The sequence below is a fragment of the Harpegnathos saltator genome, unplaced genomic scaffold (genome assembly GCF_003227715.2).
Source record: "Harpegnathos saltator strain DR-91 unplaced genomic scaffold, Hsal_v8.6 scaffold677, whole genome shotgun sequence".
Taxonomy (NCBI): domain Eukaryota; kingdom Metazoa; phylum Arthropoda; class Insecta; order Hymenoptera; family Formicidae; genus Harpegnathos; species Harpegnathos saltator.
Genome location: NW_020230512.1, coordinates 293,171 through 320,398, shown reverse-complemented (window position 1 = coordinate 320,398; position 27,228 = coordinate 293,171). Strand labels below are relative to the sequence as shown.

Here is a 27,228-nt window from a genome sequence, read left to right as displayed (position 1 = left end):
CAACCCATGTTATTTTTTGGCGTCGCTGACTATAAATCCGGAGTCAAATATAAGAAATTCCCAATAACGGATCCAATATGGCGCGGTGGATGTATCAGGTGTGCAAATTAATTCGGTGCCTTTCTTCATGAAATTCAAAGTTTACTTACGAAGAGTCAAGTACAAGTTTAATGTTCGAAATGATTTCCATTATTTTTTGTGACTTAACGATTTTGATTCAATAAAGTCAGCGATGATTTTTCGTACCTCATCAGCTGTTTTAATCCTTTTAGGCATAGTGATAAGTATATGTACTTACCACCTATTTATTCTCATATTTTCATGAAATATTTCATATTTGAGGGATTCTTGTCAGGTTTTTTGTGATTTTTAGCTTCTTATATGATATGGGAACATACATGAAAGGTTGAAAAGTGTTTTGCATAAGTTGTCCATTTATTATAAATAAACAAAGTGTAAAAATACACATTTTTACAGAAAAAAATCATTTTCCACGAGCTATGAATGAATTTTTTGCTCAAAATAAAAATTTGGAGGTTTTTTGGATCGCTGATTATGAATCTGAGGTCCAAACAAAATTAATTTTCCAAAATGGCAGATCATAGAATTTTTATTAAATTAGTTAAAATTGTACTCTGGTTAGTTTTCGAGGTCGCTGATTACGAATCTGAGATCTACATTCTAAAATTCATTTTCCAAGATGGCGGATTCCAGATGGCGGATCATAGAATATACATATTAGCTAAAATTGTACTCTGGTTAGTTTTTGAGCTCGCTGATTACGAATCTGAGGTCCGATTCTAAAATTTAGTTTCCAAGATGGCGGATCATAAAATTTGTATATGATTAGCTGAAATTGTACTTTGGTTAGCTTTTAAGGTTACTGATTACGAATCACCGAAATTATCACGATTTTTCATATTTGTGGCCGCTATCTTGAATTTTGAAAATCTGATAACGGAAATGTAAAATCTCAACCGCATTTTTATGAAGGGTCCAGCCCTTATTTTTCAGTAGAAATTTTGTTTGTATATTATGTTTGTATATATATATATATCAAAAAATACAAAAATATTCAAAATTGAGTTGAGAAAAAATTTGATCCACAATGAACGATTCAATAGATATTACATCAGTCTTGAGTGCATACTCAAAATGAAACAACAAAGTTTGAATGTTTCAAACCAATTCGTTATCAGCAAAACGAAAAAGCGTACCAAATTTGACACGCATCTACAGGATATCCCATTTTAAATGCCCTAGGCAGATATCTCGAAAAATATGGAAGATATGGAAAAATGTTTCAGACAAAAGTTATATGGTTTCAAGAGGGACATAAAAAAACTATATCATTTTATTTACAAGTTGGTGCCACTTTCGAGATATTAACTGATCATTACTTTTCTTAAATAGAAACCCCAATTTTTTATTATATCATCTTTTTCTACCAATTAATTTAAACAACTTTTGTCTGAAATATTTTTTATTTACTTAATATTTTTTTAGATATTTAAGGAAGACTTTGTAACTTTTTCAATATTTAACTTACGATATCTCACTAACTACTTATCAGAAGAAAAAATAATACTAGGCCTTTTTATTCTATTTTATCTCAAGAATATATTGTTACAATAGTGCTCTGACTTTTGTTAACTTATCGATTTTTGAAAATTTCAAAATCATCAAATTCGAAATATAATTTCAAATTCGAAATATTTGCCTGGGGCATTTAAAATGGGATACCCTGTATAATGGAATATCAAAATTAGTCACTCAAAGCTGCCAAATTTTAAATTTGGAAATTTCGAACATAGATTTACCACTAATGACTCAAAAAAAGTACCCTTACAGACAAGCCTCCATGTGAAATACGAAATTCGTTCTCACAGAAGTTTTGGCACAAAACGTTGATTTCGGGTCCACCAGTTAGCTAGTTAAAGTGTGTCAAGCGCTCTGAAAAAACGTTTGCACGATATTCCGCGTTTCCGCCGGCTTTCAAGCTAAACTTAAATCTCGCGCGCGCGCACTTTCATCAATTTCTGAAAGCTATCGCGAGAGGATCTCCGCCGTCCGCTTTAACGCGAAGCTTTCCTCGATGTCTGTAGTTTGTCAGGCCGAGTCGCTTTACAAAAAGAAAAAGTCCGTAAATTTTCCAACTGGCAGCAAAAGCTGCGGTCGTAAATCACGAAACGACAGGTCCGAAACGAGCGATCCGCGTAAAACGCGATCAATTACGCCCGCGAACCGTTCCCTCCCCCCCCCTTCCGTCTCACTCACGCACTCTCTCTCTCTCTCTCTCTCTCTCTCTCTCTCTCTCTCTCTCTCTCACTCACTCACTCGCTATCTCTCCGTCCCTCCGTCTGCCGCGCACGACGTAACGCAGAGCCGTCAGTTAGAGCAAAAAAACGCGGACCGGATTAGTCAACCGTAATTAGCGTCACGAGTTTTGCACGCCGACGGGCACGCTGTCAAAACGTCGGCCCGGGGGAAGCCCGGCCGCGCGATCGCTAACAACTCGTTGCATTGCGTTGCGCGCTCCTCCGCTTTCGCAACAAAATGTAAATCGGAGTAAAAATTCTGCCGCGTCACCCCGCGGGCAAGTTTCTCTGTTCTGTCGGCTTAACCCTCGAGCTCCCGTGACTTTCGGTGTGTAAACAAGCGAACGCGCCCGGTCGTTCTATTGTGAACGCGCGCACGTTCGTTTTGCTCGTTCGCTGCTCGCTCGCGTCCGGTCGAAATAGATACCCACTTTCATTAGATAAACGTGTTACCGGGCGTTCACGCACGCCGCTAGAGTGACGCGAATCCAGATGCAAAACGATCCCGACGTTGCCTGCCAAACAGGTGTGTATATGTATATACGCGCTGTGTATATATGTGTGTGTGTGTGTGTGTGTGCGTGTGCGTGTGTGTTCGTTACTAATATTTGGAATCCAGTTCTCTCGAGCATTAGATACCGGTAACATCAGTCTCGAGTGGGATTGCTGAGGATAAAAGAAACAGTGAAAAATTCCATTTCGCGGAGCTCCGGCGCCGGAATTCTCACCGACACACACGCACGTGCGACAAGTTTTCGCTGATTCGGTTTTCGGTGGATCTGCTGCCAAAGGTGAAGTACGTTAAATTGCGTCTCCCCCTGCCCCCCTGCGTCGAGTCGAGCGTCTTGTTGTGAGCGTTATTGTATCACTTTCGACTTTCGGCCGGAATGAAAGCGCGGACGTTTATCCGGCGTAAAAATGTTATCCGTTATGCCGTTCTCTTTAAGCCGATAAAAGCGCGCAATTGCCGTAAATAACGCGGCCGAGTAAATCTTCCGGATGTGTCGCACCTGAAATCTGGTGGTGTGCCGACATGAAGCTGAAAAAAGAAAAAAAGAGAAACGTGGTACCGCGCTCCGTTAACCGCATTAATTCAGCGGCCGTGTCGCGCGCGCTCGTTAATTCGCCGATTGCATTGCAATTGGGCGTGCGAGCGCGGCCGGCGCTACGTTTTGACGGGACGAGAATTGACTGTCAAAAGTCGCCGAGCCGCAAGATTAAGCGACGACAGATCCACAGTTTGTCACCCGAAGACGTGCGCGGCCAATCGAGGCCGCGGACGTATATACGTTTTTTAAAACTCGCGAAAGTGCCGTTGTCTCGTTTTTTGCGAGAAGGAGAGAGACTGGATGGAAAGATTTCGGTTTACTGTGTGCGAAGCGTTGCGCAAGAAAATAGATTCAGAAACTTGCAAAATATATTTAGATGAATAATAGCTTTAAGATATAGATGCAAAAAAGTTTGTTTGAACGAATAATAATGAAAAGATGGCTCTGAATAGTGAGGAATATTATCCCGAGTGAATAATAATGAATACATTTTTGTGAAATATACAGGCGAATCGAATAGCAAGATTTCTACATATCTAGATTATATACAGAGTGCCCGGGATCTTTTGGAAAAGAAAAATGAATGTGAAGATTAATCAGATCAAACTGAGAAGAAAAGTCAAGTATCATTTTGCAAAATTGGCAATAGTTATTAAGTTATCTATTAAAAGAGCCTTTAAATGTGATCATTTTCAATCATTTATAACTCAATAACTATTGCGATTTTTGCAAAATGGTACATGACTTTTCTTTTCAGTTTGATTCGATTAATCTTTACAATTTTTCTTCTCCCAGAGATCCCAGACACCCTGTATATATATAAGTTATAAGTTATGAGTGATATTAGTTATTAAGTTATTGAGTTATTAATAATCGAAAATGATCACATAGAACATAGAATAACTTGAAAATTTATAAAGAAAAACTTATTTGCAAAATGGTAAAGAATTTTTTTGTTTAGAATGACCTAATCTACAACTATATGATGGCTATTGTGTCTAGCGGTTCAAGATTCAGGGTTCAAAGTTCAATATACTCATATCTATCGCTAGACAAAACAGCTGTCATATAATTGTAGGTTGTTCTGAACAAGAAAGTCTCTTATCATTTTGCAAATAAACACGCAAATTTTCAAGTTATCAATTAAAAGAGTCTCTGGATGTGGTCATTTTCAATCATTAATAATTTAATAACTATTGCAATTTTTGCAAAATGGTACTTGACTTTTCTTCTCAGTTTGATCTGATTAACCTCTATAATGTCGTGTAAGACACTTGATATGTTTTGCGAGCCAAACATAAGAAACACGAGCAAAACTCGTGGTTCAATTTTTATGTGTTTTGATCAATGCTTAGCGGCTGCGATTTGCGTTTTGTAACTTGCAATTTATGTAGACTGGGCATTACAGATGCAACTTTACCACCGATTTTGGCACGTACTGTTGCAACTTAAATCACAATGCAAGGGGTTAATCTTCACAATTTTTCGTTTCCAAATTTAGGAACACCCTGTATAAGATCTAGGACACCTTGTATAAGATAATATATAAGATGTTTAAAAAAAGGCTTTAGGACATTAAGGATAGATAGTATTCACACGAGGGGAAAAGGAGAGAAAAAGTCCTAGTAAAAATTAACTTTGCCCGAATTATGAATAATTATTTATTTGAATTAAAGCAAGCGACCTACTCGCTTCTGGTGCTTTTGTATTCTCTGATGTTCTTGTTTATGTTATTTATCGGTGAGGAGAGTACGCTCTAAAGGAATCCCTAAAAAGAATCTTCGCTCTTGCTCGAGATGTAAACAAACATCTATTTTCTTTCCATTTATACGCTCGCTTCACCAGGCAATCGCAAAGTTTCCGCAGTACGGTAAGAATAATATCATATTACTTTTCTCCACTTCGTGAGAGCCATCTACTCTTAAAATCCCGGATCCTTTTTAAAGACCCTGCGTAATATTCTCCGATTTCACCCAAGCTGATTGCACTGAGCAAAGTCTTGCGCAAAAAGGCGGGCTGTTACCTTATAATATACCGCTCTCATCATTATCGCGCGTCACTTATCGCGAATCTTTTCGCTCCGACAATCCTGCCCCAGGAGTATCGGGGGCAAAATCAGTTTCCCTCCGCGAAAAGACCCGCTCGGTCCTCCTTAAGGCAAGCGCTTCCGACTCTGCCGGCCTGAGAGCCCGCTCCGATCGAATCCACTAATTGGCCCACGCGCGGATGATAAAGGACCCTTTCTTCCCGCTGCGCGAGAGGAAATTTACAGCTGCCGGCGGACACGGGCGGCCACTCGTAAACAGTGAAAGCGGCGCGGCGCAATTTAAGAACGGTCAGAGCTCGGCGGGGTTAATTGGTCCTCTGCCTTTGGACAAACGTGTAGCCGCGCGCATTACGCGGCACGCATTCTCCCCGCGAGCATTACCTTTTGCCCTCCCCCGGCCACCTCCTCCGCTCCCCTCATCGCTCATCGCCTCGGGTTATTCCCGGGAAGGTTTGAATCGGCGGCGGCGGTCAAAGTGTAACTTCCAGCGCGCGCGCTCGCCGGCATTCCCACGCGATCGCGCGTCGTATGGGAGCGATTATCCACCCACGGATCGCGCGGATCCTCGCGGGTCGCGAGGCCGAGGAGGAGTTATCAATCAAGCGCCGCGTGCGCGCGCGCGCGCGGCTCGGGACGACTCGCATCGGCGCCTTTTTCATGCAATGAGCGCGGGGGCCCGCAAATCCTTCAACGTCTCGGCGAGTGGCGCGTCCTTGACGCTCACTTTGCGCAACGCTCAACGGGGGACCACCTAAAAAAACGACCGCGTGTCCTAAGACGAGCTCGTGCGGTTTTCACGTATTATTTAAAATAGACCGCTATTAATAATGAGAGAGCCCGAGAGAGCTCAGACGACGGTCGTTGTGCTTCCGTCTTTCCCTCCCTCCCTCCCTCTATCCCTCTCTCCCTCTCTCTCTCTCTCTCTCTCTCTCTCTCTCTCTCTCTCTCTCTCTCTCTCTCTTTCTATGCGTGCCTCTGGTCACGCGACGCGGATGCCGTCGACGTCCGACGTGTTCGCGTCGAATTTCGTCAGCACACCACTGTGACATGTCGCGTTCACACGCTGTCCAGCTTCTCGGTCGCCGACTGAGACACGTATTTTTCTTCACGGACGTTTACGAGGTGCTCGCCTTGTGAGTGACGGTAAAATTGCGGAATTCTTCGGAGTGGCGGCCGAAGACACGCTCTCGGCGCGTCGGACGTGGAAAATCGGGAGGGACGAGCGCGTTTATTAGGAACGGAAGTGCAGTGTGGAGCCGAGAGATTCGGAGACTGATCTGCGCTTCCGCGAGACGGCGGGAGACTTTGGCTGCGTCCCGAAATAGTACTGATAGTACTGACAGCAGCGTATTAGTCGTTCCAAAATTGTCAGTAAATGGTCAGCAGTGCGGAAAACGAAACGCAGCTGCGCAGTATCGCGCAGTGATCAGCGCAGAGTAATATAACCTATTCGGATATAAAGGTTGAAAGTGAATTTAGAATAATGGCCAACTTAATAGCAATTTTACTTGAGGCACAAAGTATCGCAGATTTGATTGAAAATAATCTGCAAAATTTATCATTTCGGAGGATGGAAAAAGATTTCGTGTCTTTCATAAGTTCTATTATCACTTCCGTCAATTATCGTGCGTCATATGCATTACTCAACTTGCACCACCTCGAAATAATTTGTGGAATTAGTTGAAAGCCAGTTAATTCCCTATTTTCGTGGAAAAGACACAAAGTTTTACCATCTTAACAGCATATTGAAAAATATAATCCTGTTCCGAAATCGGTTTCGGAAACTTTGGTTTTAGTCGTAAGGTAGGCCTTAAATTATCTTAAATTAAAATACCTTAGATACGTTCTGTAATTGATCAGCTGATCACGCGATTAGCTTCGCGAAATTATTTCTGTTGGTACAACGAATGGGACACGCTCGTTCACATGGCTACGTACTAGGGATGGGCGATTTTCATCGATTAATCGAAAGAAGCGATATTTTGTTTTTGGATGTTTTCAGATGATTTTTTTCTCAACGTAGGCAACACATATTTATTTTTTTTAAATAGAAGATTTTTGTAATATCGTCTTCCAGATACGGTAAATGAAATTTATGAACGTTAAGTCCGGACCTATAATGGGTATAGTAAGCTTTAAGTCTTAAGAAATTGGCCAACCACAGTCAATTATTCTTGTAAAAGTAGGTTGGGATTGGTTAATTTCTTCAGGTTTAAAGTTTACTACATCTATTATGCAGTCATAGACAATAGGGTTGTCCGGTTTTTATTGATAAGTTTCGGAATGTTGCCGAATAGTTCAATAAGAGCATTTATCTTCCCAAAATTAGTTCTCTTATCATATGGAAAATACATCAAATGATATCGAGTTAAAGGTCTTGCACACTGACGCGATTAGCAACGAACTATAAGCGACTCTCTCTCTCTCTCTCTCTCTCTTTCTCTAATGAGAGTTCTATTTAACAAAGAAACGAAAGCTCTTTCTTCTTAAAACAGAACTCTTATTAAATATCCTCATAGCGCGTTGCTAGTCGCATCCAATGTGTAAGATCCTTTAGGAAGATTTCTAGTAATACTGAGAATATTGCAGGTGTCGTTCTATCCTTGTTTAACATTCAGTGAAAAATAAGGATTGAATAATGTCGGCTACATCTCTTGTGAATTTAAGAACGCATCCAATATAAGCAAAGAAAGCATCCGAGTGATATTTCCGAACGCACTCTTAGCAGTGTTTAATCTGGTGCTAACCAATTTAAATGTTTACTTTGCAAATTTAATCGATTAATTGGTAAATCGATCGTTTTTAGAAAATAACTGATGTCATTTCAATTTTTTTTTTATTAACCGATATTTTGAACGTCAATGTATTTTCGAACATCGCCCATCCCTACTACGTATTATTTCTATTTGCAAACTTGGTTTTAGCTACTAATTTTGTAATAGGACAGATAAATTTTATTACTTATTACTTGATTACTGGATTTCCCGATTGTAACGTCGATCGCACAGATTAGCTGAATGATGAATTACGGAACGTATCTAAATAGTTTAAGGTCTACCAACTTCGTGACTAAAACCAAGTTTCCGAAACTGATTTCGGGACGCAAGATATATTTAAACCACAGACTCCTATAGTATAACTAGACTGCTAACTCCCTGTAGCACAAAATTGACCCTAAAAAGTATATATTAAATAAGAGAATCAAGCATCTGTGCGCATGCGTGAAATTGGTAGTCACAAGGAGAGGGGCTATATAAGCAATATGACCGATGCAAATAGAAGAAATGTGTCTTGATTCAACCAATCAGACGTGTCGTGTGAGTGTCGGACTACCAGGACGGTACTTTTCGGGGTCATGTATTGAGTCCGAATTAGCAGTCTAGTTATACTATAGAAGTCTGTGATTTGAACGCGAAAGCAGTACTGTCAGTACTGTCAGCACATTTCGGAACGCAGCCTTTGAAGCTTGTCGAGTCAATCGACAAGGCGGGAGACACGGATATCGCATGCACGAACAGCGAGCGGGGTTTCCCGTTTTTGTCGAATCGAGCTCTCGCAGGCGGGTATGAGGTCACCGCGGGGGCAAGTTCGCGCGCGCGCGGGGCAGGAGGGGGAGATGTCGAGGAAGTGGAAGTTGGCTGCACTGTGGGAGATTGATGGGGTTTATTGCGATCCCGCGGAGCTTACTGCTTTCATCCATTAGCCGCATTACAAGCACTCACCTGCAACCTCATGGCTCTTATGGATAAACGTAGCGGACAAGAGACAAACGACCGGCCGCGCCGCGGTTGGAGCCGTGGAATCTACGCGACTCCCCTGGAGGGCTGTCGCGAATTCATGATCGGTCAACAGCCGCTGCAAACTCGACTCTTGGTGAAATTGTACTTGCCGCGAAAGAGAGAGAGAGAGAGAGAGAGAGAGAGAGAGAGAGAGAACACGCGCGACAAAGGCGTGACGTCTCGCCCGTGCGGAAGCGGACATTGATATGCATTCTGATAAACAATCGTTCCTCCCATCGTCGGTCCTTTCATTCCCCCGCGATAAACGTTGCCCTAATTAAATCTAATGAACACAGAGCGAGCAGAGCCGATAAGTCGAACGATTCGCTCGTGCCGATTCGGCACGTCCTTCCGAAGTAGCTTCCGGGAATCCCGTCCTGCTGTATTTAGCTGCTCGAACATGATACAGTCAGTCAGCGCGGCCCGTTTTCGCGACGGAGCGAGAATTCAGGCGAAAGCGGCCGGGCGAAAGATCGCAGGAAGGCACGATCGACTCGGCACGCTCCACTTCTAAGTCGAGTTGCTTATGCAATATGTATCGACACGGTACTTTCTATGTGCGTGAAGGCTTCGCAGCTGGGTATGCTACTGGCAAATGTGAAAAGGGCGTGTCTGCTTCTGACGGCGATCCACGTTTTGCTCGTCGATAAGAACGCCGATGCGGAGACCTTCACTTTGGGATACATCACCGGCTCCAAGCGACGTCCAGACGACTTCGAGTACCAGCGGCCGGGCTTCCGCATCTCCGGGGCTATGACTCTCGCCGTGGAGGAGGCGAGTAATCGCACCGTAATATATTCGCGCCGGTCGACACACACCGCAATTAGCGTTCGCGCGCGCGCGCACGGAAGCGGATAATTAAATTTAACAATTCCAATCACGCGGAAATACGACTATCCGCGCGGGGTATCGATTGCACGAAATTGGAGCGGCTTGCGGTTGATACTTGCGGAAGAACGTGTCCGGTTTGTCGCTCGCGGAAGCTGCGCAAAATGATCGCGCGATTAGCGGGGCTGTTTAACCCCTCGGCTGGTTCATAACGGAAATATCCGCAGGGAAAGGAGTCAGAGAAGTGGCTCGAACTGATGACGAAAATACCCACGCATTAAAAAAGAATACTTATAAATATTATTACTTATATATAATACTTATATAATACTTATATATATTATAATATAATACTTATATATAATACTTATATATATTATAAGTATTTATAATAAATAAAATTTATTATAATTATAACGTAGCAATTGGAACAAGACAACTATTAAGCCTGTGCATAACTTCCTGGGGTTTCTTCGGCTTAGTTTGTCTATATGAAAGAAACAATACACACTTGTTTGGTCAAAATATTTTCCCTCGCTTGCTACAACTTTGGACCATCTTTCAGGCAACAAATGGATTCCTCGATTGAAGAATGACGCATCTTTCGATGAGATGAATTCGTCAACTCATTTTCATATTTCAATCTCATTTCTAAATCGCACGTCGGAGAGATGGTTCTGCATTGACTGAAATAGGTAAAAATCTGAAGGGAAGATCTGAACTATATTGGGTGTGGTAGAACTTCTCACTCAAGTTCCAGTAAAGTGTCAGTCACGGAAGTAACATGTGGTCGAGCGTTGTCGCGGAGCAAGATGACTTTTCGATTTCCTTTCCCTGTCCACGGCCTTCCTTTCTGAATTTCTTCATTTAACTAGAACAATTGGCGACTGTAGCGCTCTGCAGTAATCGTTTCACCAGGTTTGAGCAGTTCATAATAGAGCACGTCCTTCTGGTCCCATCAAATGTAGAGGAGAATCTTATGTGTGTAAACATTGCGCTTCGGTGTTGAAGTAGAAAGTTACCCTGAATCTAACCACTCTTTTTTACGTTCAAGGTTATCATAATAAATCCATTTCTCATCTCCAGTTACTATTTTCCATGAAAAAAACTCTTATTTTTGTTGAGCAAGCAATGAGATGCAGGTATTAAGCCGGTTGCCAATAGCTTGTTCCGATAGTTAATGTGGAATCCACTTCTCTTCCTTCTAGATCTTTCCTAATGCATGTAAGCGTCGAAGTATTGTTGTGTGATTAATGGCAAGCTGTTTCGCAATGTCTACGGACGATTGAACTGCATCTTCAGCGAGTGGAACTTCCAAATCCTCGTATTTTATCTTCTGAGGTTATCCAGAGCGAGGTTTGTCATTAACATCGAAATTTCCATTTCGAAACCTTTGGAACCAGGATTGGCACGTACTTTCAGATATAATATGTTCACCATAGGTCTCGCAAATAATTCTGGTTGTTTCAACGGCACTTTTTTCACGATAAAAATAATACAGCATGCAGGATCGAATATCGATCACCTTTTCGATTTCTATTTACAATTGAACTAAAAATGTGTTTAAATAAACAAATACGAACTGTTATATGTAAGCTCGAATCCAGGTTAACCAACAGCATTAATATAAAACATAACCTAGTTGAAAAGTTTGCGCATTCAGATTACAGCGCCATTCAAACATATCCCCCAGGAACTTATGCACAGACCTAATATATTTTTATATTTTCGAGGTTGTGGAACTCAAATTCGAAGTCAAGAGTAAACGAAACGATTTCTTGAATTTTCGCTCCGTCATATTTTAAATGCGCCGTTTTGAACTTCGCAATTTCCAATTTCCTCGGATTTGAATTCAGCAGTCTCGGAAATATAAAAATAATATAGTGTCCTTGCTCCGTTGTATCAGTTTCTTTTTTTCCTTTTAGAATGCGCGGATATTTTCGTCATCAACAGTTTGGACCACTTTTTTCTTTCCGCGGATATTCTCGTCATTAACAGTTAAGGGGTTGTTAATGAGCGCCGCGTAAACACGCCGTGATCCTGCGGAAGCGTTCGTGCGATAAGACGCGAGATCGCGAGGAAACTCGTGACTCGAGGCAAATTAGGCGCGGTCGAGAATCTCATACCGATTTTGCGCGGAAAATTGTCAGACGAATCGAGAACGACGCGCGTAGCTGGGAAGCCGCCGAGTCAGCGGCTGAAACTCACGTTCTCGCGTCCCCTTCAGATGTTTTCCTTAGAGCTGAAACTCCACTTGCAATGCAGGTAAACGCCGGCGAGCTTGGTAGACGCGGCCACAAGCTCGATTTTGTGGTGGCGGAAACTTACGGCGAGGAGGAGACCAGCATTTTGAACACGGCGGTTCTCTGGAAAAGAAACATCAGCGCTTATATCGGGCCGCAGGAGACGTGCATTCACGAGGGCAGAATGGCGGCCGCATTCAACATCCCGATGATATCCTATGTAAACGATCTCTCTTACGTCACTCCAATTCTCGCTCTCAGAACGAAGATCTCTTCGCGATCGGGATTTCTTCCGCTTTTCTGTCGCATGTGCGCATTGTGTAACGCTTTATCAGCTGATTGCGAGAATTTTAGAGGAGCACTTTGAGTTCTCGCAATGTTCTGTCTCTCTCATCTGATCTGAGTGGAATTTCGACGGAATAGTGAAGGAAAATCGATTGGAAGAGAGGGATGATAAGAGACGAGAAGGAAGCAGCGCGCAAGAATGAGGAATGTATTTCACTAACGATCTCACCTTTTTGTCCCTTTTAGTTTTGCACGCATCGCGAGACGTCGAACAAAAAGAAATACCCGACATTCGCGAGAACACGGCCGCCCGACACACAAATCTCAAAATCCGTCGTCTCGGTGCTGAAGGCGTTTAATTGGACCAAAGTGAGTATAATTGTGCGCTTTGACGGGAACGAGCTTTCTTTTATGTTGCTAATAATGAAATCAAATCTCGAGCAGCGTCTGATTTATTTATTCAGACTTATACTAATTTATAGTCCTATATATGGTAATCATTTTAGATTTGCCATTTTGAATTTTTGAAATCTGACTTTAGATTTATAATCAGCGACCCGGAGAACACAGAAATGCAGGATTTCACAGAAATCCGTCAGATAGAAACGATATGTCACACAAGGGATTAAGAACTGTTCAACCTACTCTTGTCGTTTCGATGTTTCGTGCAGGTGACTTTCATGTACATGAACTCGACCGTGTACGAATTCAACCGAATGTCAACGGTCGCGACGACGATCTTAGCGTCCTTCGAAGCGGCTGGCATTAGTCTGAATCATCTACGTTGCTGGGAAGAGCCGTATTATGCGACGCACATGGAGAATCCATTCCATAAGCATGTTAAGGAAACGTACGCGGACACGCGGAGTAAGTAGTAACGAAGATAGATCTCTTAAGATCTTAATCATCGTCCGCGCGTTTATCGCATTGCGTTCAATTAAAGAGAAAGAAAAGAAGGAGCTCGCTGTTTTTCATCTTCGCGAAGCCGGCTCTCTCGGCGTTAATCATTTCGCGCGGGCTTTCGCTCCGTCCGATTGGAAAGTTCCCGTCGCGCCGGCCGTCGCACCTTTTATCCAATCGCACTTGCAGACGCGATCCAAAATAGACTACCCGCATTTCGGCTCGTCGAGCGTGCGCTCGACCGCGACACGACGCGCCACGAAACGAAGCCTGCATCGCCGGAATGACCCGCATGTTACCGCGGCTACGACAAGTCGTCCCGGCTTGCGAATAAAACTCACAGCTCGCTATTCGCCTCATTAGTCACGCGCTCGCGCGCGCCTATTTGGATACATTAAAAGCCGCTTCTAAAAATAAGCGCGGCTCTCCTTCTCCGAGCGGCCGGTTTTTAGCAATTCCCCATTCGATAAAGCGGCCGCGATCCGGGAAGAACTTCCAAATACGGCGCGACATTTCCTTAATGAAAGCGACGCACGTGTGTGGTGTTTCAGTTTACGTAATACTCGGCCAACATTATGAGCACATGGGTCTGTTGATGGCTCTGGACGAAAAGAATCTTTTGGAAAAAGGTATAAATACTGCCTGTACGATAATCAGGTACATATATTAGGGAGTAGCCGTCATTAGATGTAGTTTTAATGTTAACCACTCTCGCACTCTCGCAATGCAGAGTTCTCCCGTACATACTTGGTAGTTCGCGACAACAGCCTTCGCTTCGATTCGAGCGAGAGTGAAACGACCGTGAGAAAAAAGCTGCTCGGTTTATCAATTTACATTTGGTCGCGCTTGCCCGACTAATCGTTATTCTTTCATTACGTAAGAACGTGAACCTTTAAGTGAAGGTCCGTTATTACACTCCCCGTGGCGTAGCTTCGTAAATTTTTCGACCGCTCCTCCGCGCGCCGTTTTTGCCGCTCTCGGTAGAGAGCAGAGAGAGAAACACTCAGCAATTTGGTGCCGCAGGCGAATATTGGGTTGTCGGTGTCGACATCAAGCAATACGACGAGGAGCGACCTGACAAATATGTCCGTGGACACTGGCAGCGGAACACGAATCTATCGATGAAGGCGTACCGTAACTTTTTCAGTATTGTCGCATCAACTCCGATCGACATTATGAACTTTACGCGGCGGGTCAACGAGTACAGGCAGAAACCGCCGTTCAATTTTACAAACCCGTTGGAGAAAATGGGAGGAATAGTTCAGGTGACTACCAGAGATCACGGTACTGGGCGAAATTGTCTCCAAGCTCCCACCACTGCATTTGCAGACGCGGGATTATACGAGAAGTTGTAATGTTTCGACTCTACCCATTTTCATTGGGTTACTTGTCCCTTTAGTAGACGAATTATTTAACTTTATATCAATTTCGCTCAAGTATCTCGTTGGATATTTTCTTGTTTGCTATCGTTGGACTTTGTGAAATATCATATCGTAAATATACAGGACGGCTCATTTTAATTTATCCACTCAAATATCTTGAAAAATATAACATAGATACGGAAAAACGTTTTAGACAAAGGTTATTTGGTTTGAAGGGGGACATGAGACAGCGACATCATTTTGTTTACAGACGATGTCACTTTCGAGATATTCACTACATATAACAGTATATTTTTGAGAGCAAAAAGAATTAAAAAATCTAGTACTATTTTTTTCCGACAAATATTTATAGAGATATCATAAGTTAAATATCAAAAAAGTTACCACGTTCTTCAGAAATATCTCAAAAAAATGTTAGACAAATAAAAAAACGTTTCAGACAAAGTTGTTCAAGTGATCGATGTAAAAAGATGATATAATAAACAGTTGAGATTCCTATTTAAGAAAAGTGATCATTAGTGAATATCTCGAAGATGGCGTCATCTGTAAACAGAATAATGTCGCTGTCTTATGTCCCCCTTTAAAGCAGATATCTGAAACGTTTTTTCGTATCTTCGTCGTATATTTGTCGACATATTTGAGTGAATAAATTAAAATGAGCCACTCTATACAAGTCCCATTTTAAATAAGCTAGATAAAAATCTCGAAAAATATGAAAGAAATGTTTTTAGACAAAAGTTGTATGGTTTCAAGAGGGACATAAAAAAACTATATCATTTTGTTTACAGATGGCGTCACTTTCGACATATTCGCTGATCATTACTTTTCTTAAATGGAAATTCCAACTTATTATTATACCATCTTCTTCTACCAATTAATCTTAACAACTTTTGTTTGAAACATGTTTTTATTTGCTTAGTATTTTTTGAGATATTTAAGGAAAACTTGGTAACTTTTTCAACATTAAATTTATGATATCTCGCTATTTGTGCAAAGAAAAAAATAGTACTAGACTTTTTTATTCTATTTAGTTTCAAGAATATATTGCTATAATAGTGCCCTAACAGTTGTTAACTTGTCGATCTTTGGAACATTTTTCTCGAAATTATCTTCAAAAATATTAGACAAATATAAGAATGTTTCAGACAAAAGTTGTTCAAATTGATTGATATAAAAATATGATATGATAAAAACAGATTCCCATTTAAGAAAAGTCAGATCATTAGTGAATATCTCGAAGGTAACGCCAACAAAATAATGTCGTTGCCTTATGTCGCCTTTCAAAACAAACATCTTTTGTTTGAAACATTTTTCCGTATCTTTTATATTCGTCGAGATATTTAAGTAAATAAATTAAAATGAGCCACTCTGTACAGTGGACATGAAATTTCACCCTCATACCATCATATCGTATATCACAGCACATCATTCCACATCGTAACATTGTCATTATCTCATTAACAAGTTTATTAATTATTACATTATTGAATTTGAAGACGGGGATCTTATAATGTTATTTGTTTCCATCAAGTCGCTTGTTGTTTTGGTGGACAGATTATTTAATTTTATCAATTCTCCAATTTCATTTACCTCGCTAGATATCCTATCGCGTGGACCTTGTAAAATATCATATTGCCAATATTTAAAATGCGCATGAAATTTCACTCTCGTGTCATCATATATCGTATATCACATCACAACGCTCCACATCATAACACATTATCATTATCCTATTAATAAATACAACGTATCATATGCGCACAGAGTACATCGGCCGTACATCGGCAGAATAACGTTACATCGCGAGAAACGTAATTTTTCCGCGGTAATATTTCCCAACAGCGGCTCGTTAAGAGCGACGGGAGAGAGCGCGGGCCGTATTGAAACATTGTGCTGCTAATCGCACGGTCACGAAGCGCAGTTAAATTAAAGCCCACGCGTTACCTCGATTACGTACGGCCCCGCGTATTACCATATTACGGAATGCATTATAAATAACAACCTGCTCCATGTGCACACACACACACACACATGCACACGTCTCCGAAATTATCACACTTGCTCGCCCTGTCATTATCGTCTTCGCTCGCGACGACTCGTCAATCCACGCAATCCGGCCGGCGATATCTCCCAGGCGAATCGCCGCGGCCCGACATCGCCGCCCTCTTCACCCCCTATCTCGAGCATAATCGTTACTTTATGTTATAAGGCAGATTGTGCCGGAGACGGCGTACCTGTACGACGCGGTGCACCTTTACGCGAGATCGCTGCTGCACGCCCTGGACGAGAAGCGGGACCCACGGAACGGCCGGGAGATGGTGTCGGCGCTGCACGGGGTTCATTATCAGAGCGCGAGGGGGTACGTAGGCACGCGGTGCGGTGTACAGGAGGCCGAGGAGGAGCACGGCATAAAGGCGCGAGCGCGTCGCCGGGGCGCGAGCGCGTCGTAACGTTTTACGGCATGCAAATCAGATTCCCTTACGAGGCGGAACGTCAGCCGGCAATTTCTCGCTGAAAAGGCCCGACCGACGAGCAGCGGGCGTGCGCGTGCCCCTCGGTGTGTTTTCGGCGAAGTAATTACCGTTTGCATACCGTAACGAGGCCGTCGAAGTCGGAAGCTAAGCGATTTATCATCCGCGATCGCCGCGCGCGAACATTTGCGGCGCGGTGATTAAGGCGGAATTATTGCGTCGTCTGAGACGCGACGAGCGGGCGCGCGCGCCGGCGGCGGTGAAAAAGGGATTCGTCCGGCAATTAAAACCGACCGTTTCGCGCTTTATGACGGCGAGACAGGAGGAGAGGGAGAGAAAGAGATAGACCCGAGCGGTCAGAGACAGCGAGAGACGTTTCAATCGCTTCGTCGGAGTTGAATCAGCCTCGTGTACACATTTCGTTACTAGCGTGAAGAGGGAGGGGGAATTATTCATGAAATTGGGTGTTCCGGTTCGCTCGTGCTTCATCCTGCGCGTTAGACTTCGATGGGGGATAGTTACGTGTGTCTGAGGAGACTTCCTTTGACGAAACCGATCATTTACTACGTGCGAGAAGAAATGGTGAGATCCCTTTCATTAGGTAAATCGGAAAGTTCCGTCCATCTAGCGGCAAGTATTGCTATAGCTATAGCTAGAAGCTGTCGTTGACCTTTAATGTCTAAACGAAGCTTAATGGTTTGTTCTGACATCTGTCAATAACATTCAGTACATAAAGGTATACGTTTGCGTCAATAACATTGTTTTTTATTACATCGAAAATGTTGAAATTTGAGCCAAATAAGCGTCATTTGCGCGAAGTGTTAATCTTTTGCTTCAATTGGAAGAAAACTGCAGTTGAAGCTCATCGAATGCTTGTAGAAGTTTATGGTAATAATGCTCCTTCCGATAAAACATGCAGAGAATGGTTTAGACGCTTAAAAGTGGTGATTTTGAGGACAAAGAGCGTTCTGGACGGCCGAGTATTCAGAAATGAAGAATTGCAGGCATTGATGGACGAAGACTCATGTCAAACGCGAAAGCAACTCGCAGAAGTATTAAATTGTGATCAATCTGTCATTTCCGATTTTGAAAGCCTTAGGAAAGGTTTACAAGGAAAGAAAATGGGTTCCATATGAACTGAAGTCAAGAGACATTGAAAGACGAAAAACCACCTGCGAAATTCTGTTTGCTAGGCAACAAAGAAAAGGGTTTTTACATCGTATCATCACTGGGGATGAAAAATGGATTTATTTTGACAACTCCAAACGTCGAAAAACTATTTGCGATCCCGGCCAACCCTCAACATCGACGCCAAAGCGGAATATCCACGAAAAGAAGGTAATGCTCTGTATTTGGTGGGATCAGAAGGGTGTGCTGTATCATGAGCTGTTGAAAAGTGGTCAAAGAGTCACAGGGGATCTCTACACAGAACAAATGACCCGTTTGAGCCGAGCATTGCACGAAAAACGACTAGAATATGAAACGAGACAGCATAAGGTGATTTCGCTTCATGACAACGCTCGGCCTCACGTCACAAAATCTGTCAAGAAAACGTTAGAAGCACTTCGTTGGGAAGTGTTACCCCATGCGGCTTATTCACCAGACTGTGCCCCTTCCGACTACCACTTGTTTCGGTCGATGAATTGAAGCATTCGTCAGCAAGTGCGTGTGCACTTGCTGACGAATGCTTCAATTCTTATGAAGACGTCGGAAAATAGGTCTCTGACTGGATAGCCTCCAAAGATGAGTCATTCTTTCGCCGCGGAATTCGCTTGCTGACCGAAAGATGGAAAAAAGTCATCGCTAACGATGGACAATATTTTGATCGATGTACTTTTTCATTTTGTTTTTTAAATAAAGCTATACGTTTTGCAAAAAACGGATGGAACTTTGCGATTGACCTAATATTTCCCGTGAAATGTAAGTCACCCTTAGTACAGCGCCTCGATTGAAGTTGGCCGCTAAACTCGGCCGATACCTCGTACGCACCTAACCTATGGGCGGTTCGACGTTGGGATTCGTAATAGCTGTCAATAACCGTAAACGTTGGTACGAATGGAAGAAAGGACGATCGGCTGTGAAGTAACTTACGGCGACCGACGACACTGCGGAAACACTTAACTTTTGTCATTTAACAGCAAACGAGTCGCGACACGAGTCGGGAAACAGCACTTGTGTACTCTTTTATTATCGATGAAATCATTCGCGCGGAAATTACATCGACCGAGAGACACATTGGGTGCTACTTGGAGGCAAAACGAGCTTGGTTTAGTCGCGGTTTAACAATAGTATATGAAGAAACTAACGAGACATTTGTAATCAGAGACACTTTTTTATGATTTAGGACAGGTTGTTCCAACTCCTTGATAAGTTAACTGATAATTAAATCATATAGCTGTCTTCGTTTAAATTGAAGGAAAAACAAAGATGAACATATGATTTAACTATCAGTTAATTTACTAAGAAGTTGGAACAGCCGACTTTAGTCTTGTAGTAAACCCAGCTTATGTTTAAACTACCTGTTGACGTAGTCTAAGCTTGATTTAATCTTTTAATTACTACAGGCGTATATACATGTCCTGATATGTCCATTGATATTATTAAGAATTGCCTTCATTCTTGTTTGATCTTATTTTATTTTGTTTGTGCATACATTTTTTTCGATAACGCTCTTCCTTTTTCACATCGAATTCGTCAGGAAACTTTTCTCCTTCATGGTTCTCCAATTAGCCTACTTATTTCGCCTTATCTTGTGTGATGTATCTAGTGAGAATAATTTTGCTGTCACAAATTAAAAAAAAGAGTCTCAAAATATAAACACGGACGCTTTAACCATCGATGTAGAATGGACTGCAGCGATGGGGTAGAATGAGATGACAATATGAGGATATCTTTTGTCTCTTTTTCAAGCAGGAATATAACATACCGTAAAAATAAAAAATCTGACGACACTGCATCATTATGACTAAGATTCTATTACGGTATGTAATACATTCCTGCTTGGAAAAAAGACGGGAGGTGCCTTCATATTAGGTTTGTTCGCGTTGCCTGCACTTTTGATACTTTTGTACCTAATACCTGTTGCACACCAGACGCGATGAACGATATCCAATGAGAGCTCCTTTTTTTAAGAGAGGCCAGTGTGCAACGGATATGAGGTATAAAAGTATCAAAAATGAAAGCAACAGACCTATCAGTCTGCATCTCACTCTACTCATCTTTCTACCTCCACCACTGCAATTAGCAGTCCATTCTACGTATCAATGGCTTTGACAAGTCCTTGGTGATTGCATTTTATTGGCTACAAAATATCTAGAGATAAACTTCAGACAATTAAATATAACAATCTTATTCTATTATGAATACCGCCCGAAGGCTTTCCTTAATCCGAATACAAATTTGAACTATTCCGGAAAAATGTCTCTGAATAATATAGCCTTAGTTCATCGTCAGTCTATGAATAAGCTAGACTATCAAAGGACTAACTAAATCAGGACTAAAGTAAGATTATTAAAGGAGAAGATGGTATTAAAGGAGAAGGTATATTATGGCTCTCCATTCATTCCATTTTGTACAATAACTTTGTCAATAATCAATATTTTAAAATGACAACTGAAGGATTACATTCGCCACAGTGTTGTTTAATCGATTGTACACTCAAATTTAAGTAATGTTTATTACTTAGGATGTTATTTATAAAAGTGTGACAATACAACATAATGGGTCGGCGAGAAAATGGGGTAGCAATGTAAAACTGATACAAAAAATTAATTTTGTTTAAAATATATAAAATAATAACAAAGTATTTAATTACGAAATTATATGTTTATTCAAATTAAACTCTTAGAAGGGGAATAATAATGAACATAACTGCAAATTTTTAGGATATTGACATGGATATTGACTTGCTTGTTAGAAAATGCAATCTGCCAGAGAGACAGCAGTATACACAGTCTGTCCCAGATCCAATGAGACTGGTCTAAAAAAGATACAAAGCGTTTATTATTTTGATTTTTTATTCTTATTTATTCAAAATAGTCTCCTTCTGAGTCAATACAGTGCTGGAAACGTTCAACAAATTTTTCGAAACATTTTTTATACTCATCGGCTGGAATGGCCTTTAGTATGGCGGTCGAAGTCTTTTGGATGACCGGGATGGTATCGAAACGATTTCCTTTCATCGCCAATTTTAGTTTGGGAAATAGCCAGAAGTCGCACGGAGCCAAATCAGGTGAATACGGTGGATAATCGATAACAATGATACCTTTTTTGGTCAAGAATTCATGTACCATGATGGCTTTGTGCGATGGTGCATTATCGTGCAACCTTCCGTTTGCCCAAATCTTCGGTCAAAATTCGATAGACTGTGCTTTTCGGTATCCCAGTTTCCTCTTCGATGAGTCTCGCAGACACACAGCGGTCGCATCGAAGAATTTCTTTGACTTTCTCGATGTTTTCTTCATTGCGAGTGGTTTTTGGCAGCGGTGCTCGGTCATCGTCTGCAAGGTCCTCATGACCGTCACGGAATCGGCCAAACCAACGGAAAACCTGTGCACGGGACATGCATTCATCCCCGTACACATTTCTTATCGTTTCGTACGTTTCTGCATCACTTTTACCCAATTTAAAACATGTTCCATGTTGGTTTTTCGACCGACGTACACAAAGTGACTTTACATAAAATGTCAAACCACAGTGAAATATCAACCGAATTCGCTCAAATTTTGAGGTTAAGTAGATGAAGGGTAGAATATTCACCTACCATCATTCACTCATAGATATCGCTGCGCTAAGAACTTTGATGGAACCAGTCTCATCGTATCTAGGACAGACTGTGCAGTGCAGACGTAATTCCAACAGTGGATTACAAATTAGAATCGATTTATCGAATAATTACTTTGATACAAAAACCTCGAAAAAGAGATAGTATTTATCAGCACTCTTATGGGGCTACATTAGCAAACTGTTATGCTATTTCATTCAACTTTGCATAACTTGAAAGATGTACAACTGAATAAAATGTCAAGTAACAAACAAAATACTCAATTGTACATACATTCGTGTGATAATACGCCCAAGTTTAAAAATAATGAAAAAACATGTCTAATTAAATGCTAAAATGTACCTTGAGAAACATTTCGAAATGCTCGAAAGTAAAAATGCGTTATGAAAAGTACTAGCTATTGTGTATCGATATATTAGCGTCATTGCGCTAGTGGCGAACTACTAAACAAATAATTCCATAAATAATAACTACCTATTGTCTACCTATTGGAATTCGCTATCTAATGATGGAGATATTGAAAGTAGCCATAATACCTACAAGGACCATAAAACCATCTTCTCTTCTACGGTTTTATGTATTTTCTGAATAGCACCTATTGTTCTCAATAAGGAATATTGGTTATTGAGTTTTCGTAGATATCTTGCAATTAGTAAAACCCCAACATTACGACGCAATATAGACGCGAGCAGTCCTCTTAATTGCAATCGAACGATCTCGCATCTGGAAGCGTCTCGCGTTACGAAGACATCTACGTGATCAATCTATGTCAAGTTTAAGGGAATTTGCAGATACATGGTGTACATGGATGAGAATGGAGACGCCGAAGGCAATTACACGCTGATTGCATTGGACGACAGACCCACGAGGGGGTGCGGGCTTTATCCGATAGCGTACTTCGTCGGGAAAGAGCAGGGCACAAATTTACCGGTAAGCGAGCTGCTTTCGCCACCGCGATGTTATTTCGTTCCCGGGAAAAGTGAATATCAACAAGAGTATACAGAGTCGTAATGCGATTTTATCGGTTTCCGTGGACGTAAAGCGGTGGCGATAGCTCTAATTCGCGCCGAGCTGTGTTGAGTCGACTTCTAATCTAATCAGAACTAATGAGACTTGTAGAAGCTGCGATTGACCAAGCAGATATCATGGGTTGGGAACGGACCGCCGGTCGCGGAGCCTTACTGCGGGTATCACGGTGGAAAGTGCAAATGTGAGTGACGCTCAATCACTCTCATCGATATTCTCGCGTGCACGCGAAGATGCAAACGACGCCTTCGCAAAGATCGACATATAGGATGAGTTTTTTAATTTAACATAAATCCACCGCATCTTCATCGAACAAATGACAATACGGCAGAGTTGGGTATTTAATCAATTAAAAATTAAGTTAAGAAATTAAAAAGTTAATAATCTTTAACTTAATTAATAACTTTTAATTTAACTTGGTTAATCTTAATCGTTAACTTTTTACTTAAACTAGTTACTTTTAGATGCATTAACGTTAACTTATTAACTTTTTTTCCAAGTCACGAATTAAAATAATTCATCAACATCAAAGTCACATGAAAATGGTCCACAATAGTTATCAAGGAAATAATTAGACATTATATTAATGAACGTATGCGCATGATGATTTCTATAAATAAAGTCTCATTCAAAATAACTCGAATCTGTTGATGATATCCTGGCAAAAGCGAACGGTTTATGGTGGTAGATATTGGAGTTGTGCAGTTAGTATCATGCACCGCTTGCTGTTGCCAACCAGACCATTAACAAATTCGAGCCATTTTGGAAGATACCTTGTTCACAGAGCACGCCCTACCGTTTCCCGCGTACTCATTCACTAACAGTGTTTAAGTAATTCCTCGAAAACTATTCTATAATTCTAGTAGAATAATGACATAAGTAAAATTATGTACAGGATTTTTCTGTTCAGATTGATTCGCTTCATCTGCACATGAGTATTTTGCCTTTCACCGTTTTCAATTGTTCTTAATTGAGCGTTCTGTTCTTAAACATTTTTTCTCTATTGCAACCCCTATTATATTTTTCCGAATAATATATTAAATTATTAGAAAAAAATGCGTTTTATCTCTTTCATAAAATACTATCTTCTTAGTATTTCACCTAAATTTAATGTACGATTAAAAAAGTTATTATGTAAAAAACACATAACTCAGCATGATTAACTTTTAACTTTAATAAGTTAATTTAGCTTTTTAACTTAACTTTTAATCGAGTTAGTTGTTTAAGTAAATTAATTAATTTATAAGTCGTTAACTTTAAAATTAACTTAATTTCAAAAGAATTAACTTATCTAACCCTGCAATATGGCGTCTCCGATGGATGTTTGATGATATGTTTTTAAGAACGATTTGATGAATAGATTCAACTGAAGTCGATGATAAGAATTTAATATTTATATGCACGTATAATTTTCTGATACAAAGTTATCAATTATTATATTTTACACGTACACGTTTAATTTATAATAAATCTGTGCCACTGTCGTCAGTTGTTAAAGGCGAAATACCAAAAGAAAAATCAGAAACAGATTTATCTTTATACGTTTTTTTTTAATTAAATTATAATTTATTAGTGTTTCCATGTCAATAATCACACATAGCTATTAATATTTCTAGGTTAGGAAATCACCCGCATTATATTCAGTCAAAAATTTCACTAGTTCATCGGTAAAATGAGTCGATGGATCTGATGGATATGCGCTGAAAATAAAAACGCATTTATCAATAAATAAAAGAACGCTTCGCGGCAGCTGCGCTTTACGCGACGGAGCAATCGATGAATTAAAAAACTCACCCATATTTACCGCTGCGAGGTAACCCCGCTGTCGCAAAAATATCTTTGAATTGTCCGTTACAGCTCATACCGGCGAGATCGTGGGAGGCATCGTCGGCGGATTGGCGTTCATTATCACGGCGGTTGTTTTGATCCTCTACAGAAACTGGAAGTACGAACAAGAATTGGATTCCTTACTCTGGAAGGTGAACTACAAGGACATCCAGATTAAGGAGCAGAAGAAGGACGAAGCGGCGGGAGCCAACGAGGCGCCTGCCAAATGCAATTCCAAGGTAACTGCCCGTCCCGACGTTGCCGCTCGTATTCTCGTGGAAATTCTCGTGGCCGACATTTCCTCGTGCTTACTTCCATCGTCTCTTGTCGAGCAATTGGTCGTACTGTGGATCGAAATCGTTCGCATTCGTGCTACGCACAGCTCGTTTCCATCTTTGTCAATCTTCGTGTCGATCGATAAAAGCGCAGCATCGATAAAATTATTACAATGTAGGCTAAATACATTCTTCCTTCTTCTGAAGAAGGAAAAATATACTTATGCAGAGTGTTCCAGATCACCGTACCAATTTTTTGTAAACGCGACATTTTGTAAAGACAACATTTTAGAGAAAAATGTTTCAGACAAAAGTTATTTGGTTTGAAAGGGGACATAAGATAGCGATAGCTATCATAAGATAGCGATAGATATCGTAAGTTAAATGTTGAAAAAGGTACCAAGTTTGCCTTAAATATTTCACAAAATGTTAAGTAAATAAAAAAGTATTTCAGACAAAAGTTGTTCAAATTACTCGGTAGAAAAAAGTTGATATAATAAAAAATTGAAGTTACCGTTTAAAAAAATTGATAATCAGTGAATGTCTCGAAAGTGACGCCATCCGTAAATAAAATAATTTTACTGTCTTATATCTCCCTTTAAACTAAACAACTTTTGTCTGAAACGTTTTTCTCTAAAATATCGCGTTTATATAAAAATTGGGTGGTATGGGTGGTATGGAACACCCTATACAGGGTGGTCCATTTTAACCGACAATTGGAAATATTTCATTAGGTAAGCCAGATTGCGAAAAATGTTTCAAACAAAAGTTGTAGAGTTCAGAGGGGAACATCTGACAGTGACCTTGGCTTGACCTTGGTCGTTTAAAGATCAACTTTAAAATCCTAAATGGAATCCCCATTTTTATTGCATATTCTTATAGCCCTTGTCGAGACATTTTCAGAATACTACCTACTTTTGCCTTTTGCGTAAGCCATTCCCAAGATATGAAGCTTCAAAATTGACATACCGCCGGCATTCGCATTACCCGATGTTACACCGCGGGGAGGTTGCTTGGTTGGATTTGTACATTGCAATGGCCCTAAAAAGAGTCGATTGTATGTGTGTGTGTGTATGTGGAGGGGGGGGCTTATTCATCATAGATGTTCGAAAATGCCGCCATCGACAGCTCGGCACACTCGAACTCGCTTTTCGAAACTTTTGACGAGTTTCAGAAGAACGTTTGCTAGAAACGTTTGCACGCATTTCTGATGCGATCCATTATATTTTGCCGCGTCGTTGGCGGTTGATGAAACACTGCGTCTTTCGAAAATCCTCACAGATAAAAATCCGGAGGAGTAAAGTCAAATGATTTTGGTGGCCTTCAAATTGGACCATCCTGATGAGGGACCTATCCATTGATGAGGGAAAGTGACATCGAGGTGATTGCCGAAGGAAAGTAAACTATGATGTACAAATCCGATTGAACAACCTCTTTGCGGTGTACATCGGGTAATGTGAATTCCGGCGATATGTCAACTTTGAAGCTTCATATCTTGCGAATAATTTACGCAAAAGACAAAAATAAGTAGTGTTTTAAAAACATCTCGAAAAGAGCTACAAGCATATGTAATAAAAAATGGAGAGTTCCATTTAAGATTTTAAAGTTGACCTTTATGTGACCTTCAAACGACAATCTAAGGTCAAGCCAAGGTCACCGTCAGATGTCCCCCTCTAAACCCTATAACTTTTGTTTGAGATATTTTTCGCGATCTAGCTTACCTGACGAAATATTTCCGATTGTCGATTAAAACGGACCATCCTGTATATTCTGTATACAAAATGTTTAAAAAAGAGGTTCAGGATTTGAAGGATAAATGGACACTCATAAGATAGAGGAAAAAAGTTCTTACAATATAGACCAAAAATTAATATTGTCGAAGTTATGAACAATTATTTATTTGAATTAAAGCAAGTGACCTACTTGCTTCTAGTTCTTGCTACAAAATTTGCAGAAAATTTTCATGTCCTCCTATTTTTGCACACGCTTTACATCTTCGTATAGAATTGCGAACT

The 27,228-nt window shown here is 40.8% G+C and overlaps 1 protein-coding gene across 5 annotated transcripts in view; it reads left to right on the top strand.

Moving 5' to 3' along the window:
* The window catches only part of LOC105186684 (guanylate cyclase 32E), an 80,809-nt gene that overhangs the window by 38,087 nt on the left and 15,494 nt on the right, over window positions 1–27,228 (top strand). For 2 of the 5 annotated variants that reach the window (XM_011147062.3, XM_011147061.3), the window contains exons 2-11: window positions 9,761–9,967; window positions 12,287–12,484; window positions 12,796–12,918; window positions 13,221–13,416; window positions 14,001–14,078; window positions 14,473–14,714; window positions 17,045–17,190; window positions 22,877–23,015; window positions 23,205–23,295; window positions 24,969–25,177. In XM_011147062.3, the coding sequence (XP_011145364.1) occupies window positions 9,776–9,967; window positions 12,287–12,484; window positions 12,796–12,918; window positions 13,221–13,416; window positions 14,001–14,078; window positions 14,473–14,714; window positions 17,045–17,190; window positions 22,877–23,015; window positions 23,205–23,295; window positions 24,969–25,177 (1,614 nt within the window). In that variant the 5' untranslated portion in view covers window positions 9,761–9,775. Of the gene's footprint in view, window positions 1–2,329; window positions 2,845–2,937; window positions 3,115–9,760; window positions 9,968–12,286; window positions 12,485–12,795; window positions 12,919–13,220; window positions 13,417–14,000; window positions 14,079–14,472; window positions 14,715–17,044; window positions 17,191–22,876; window positions 23,016–23,204; window positions 23,296–24,968; window positions 25,178–27,228 lie in introns of those variants that run through there. The other 3 variants (XM_019842990.2, XM_019842989.2, XM_025305180.1) reach the window with 3 other exon arrangements.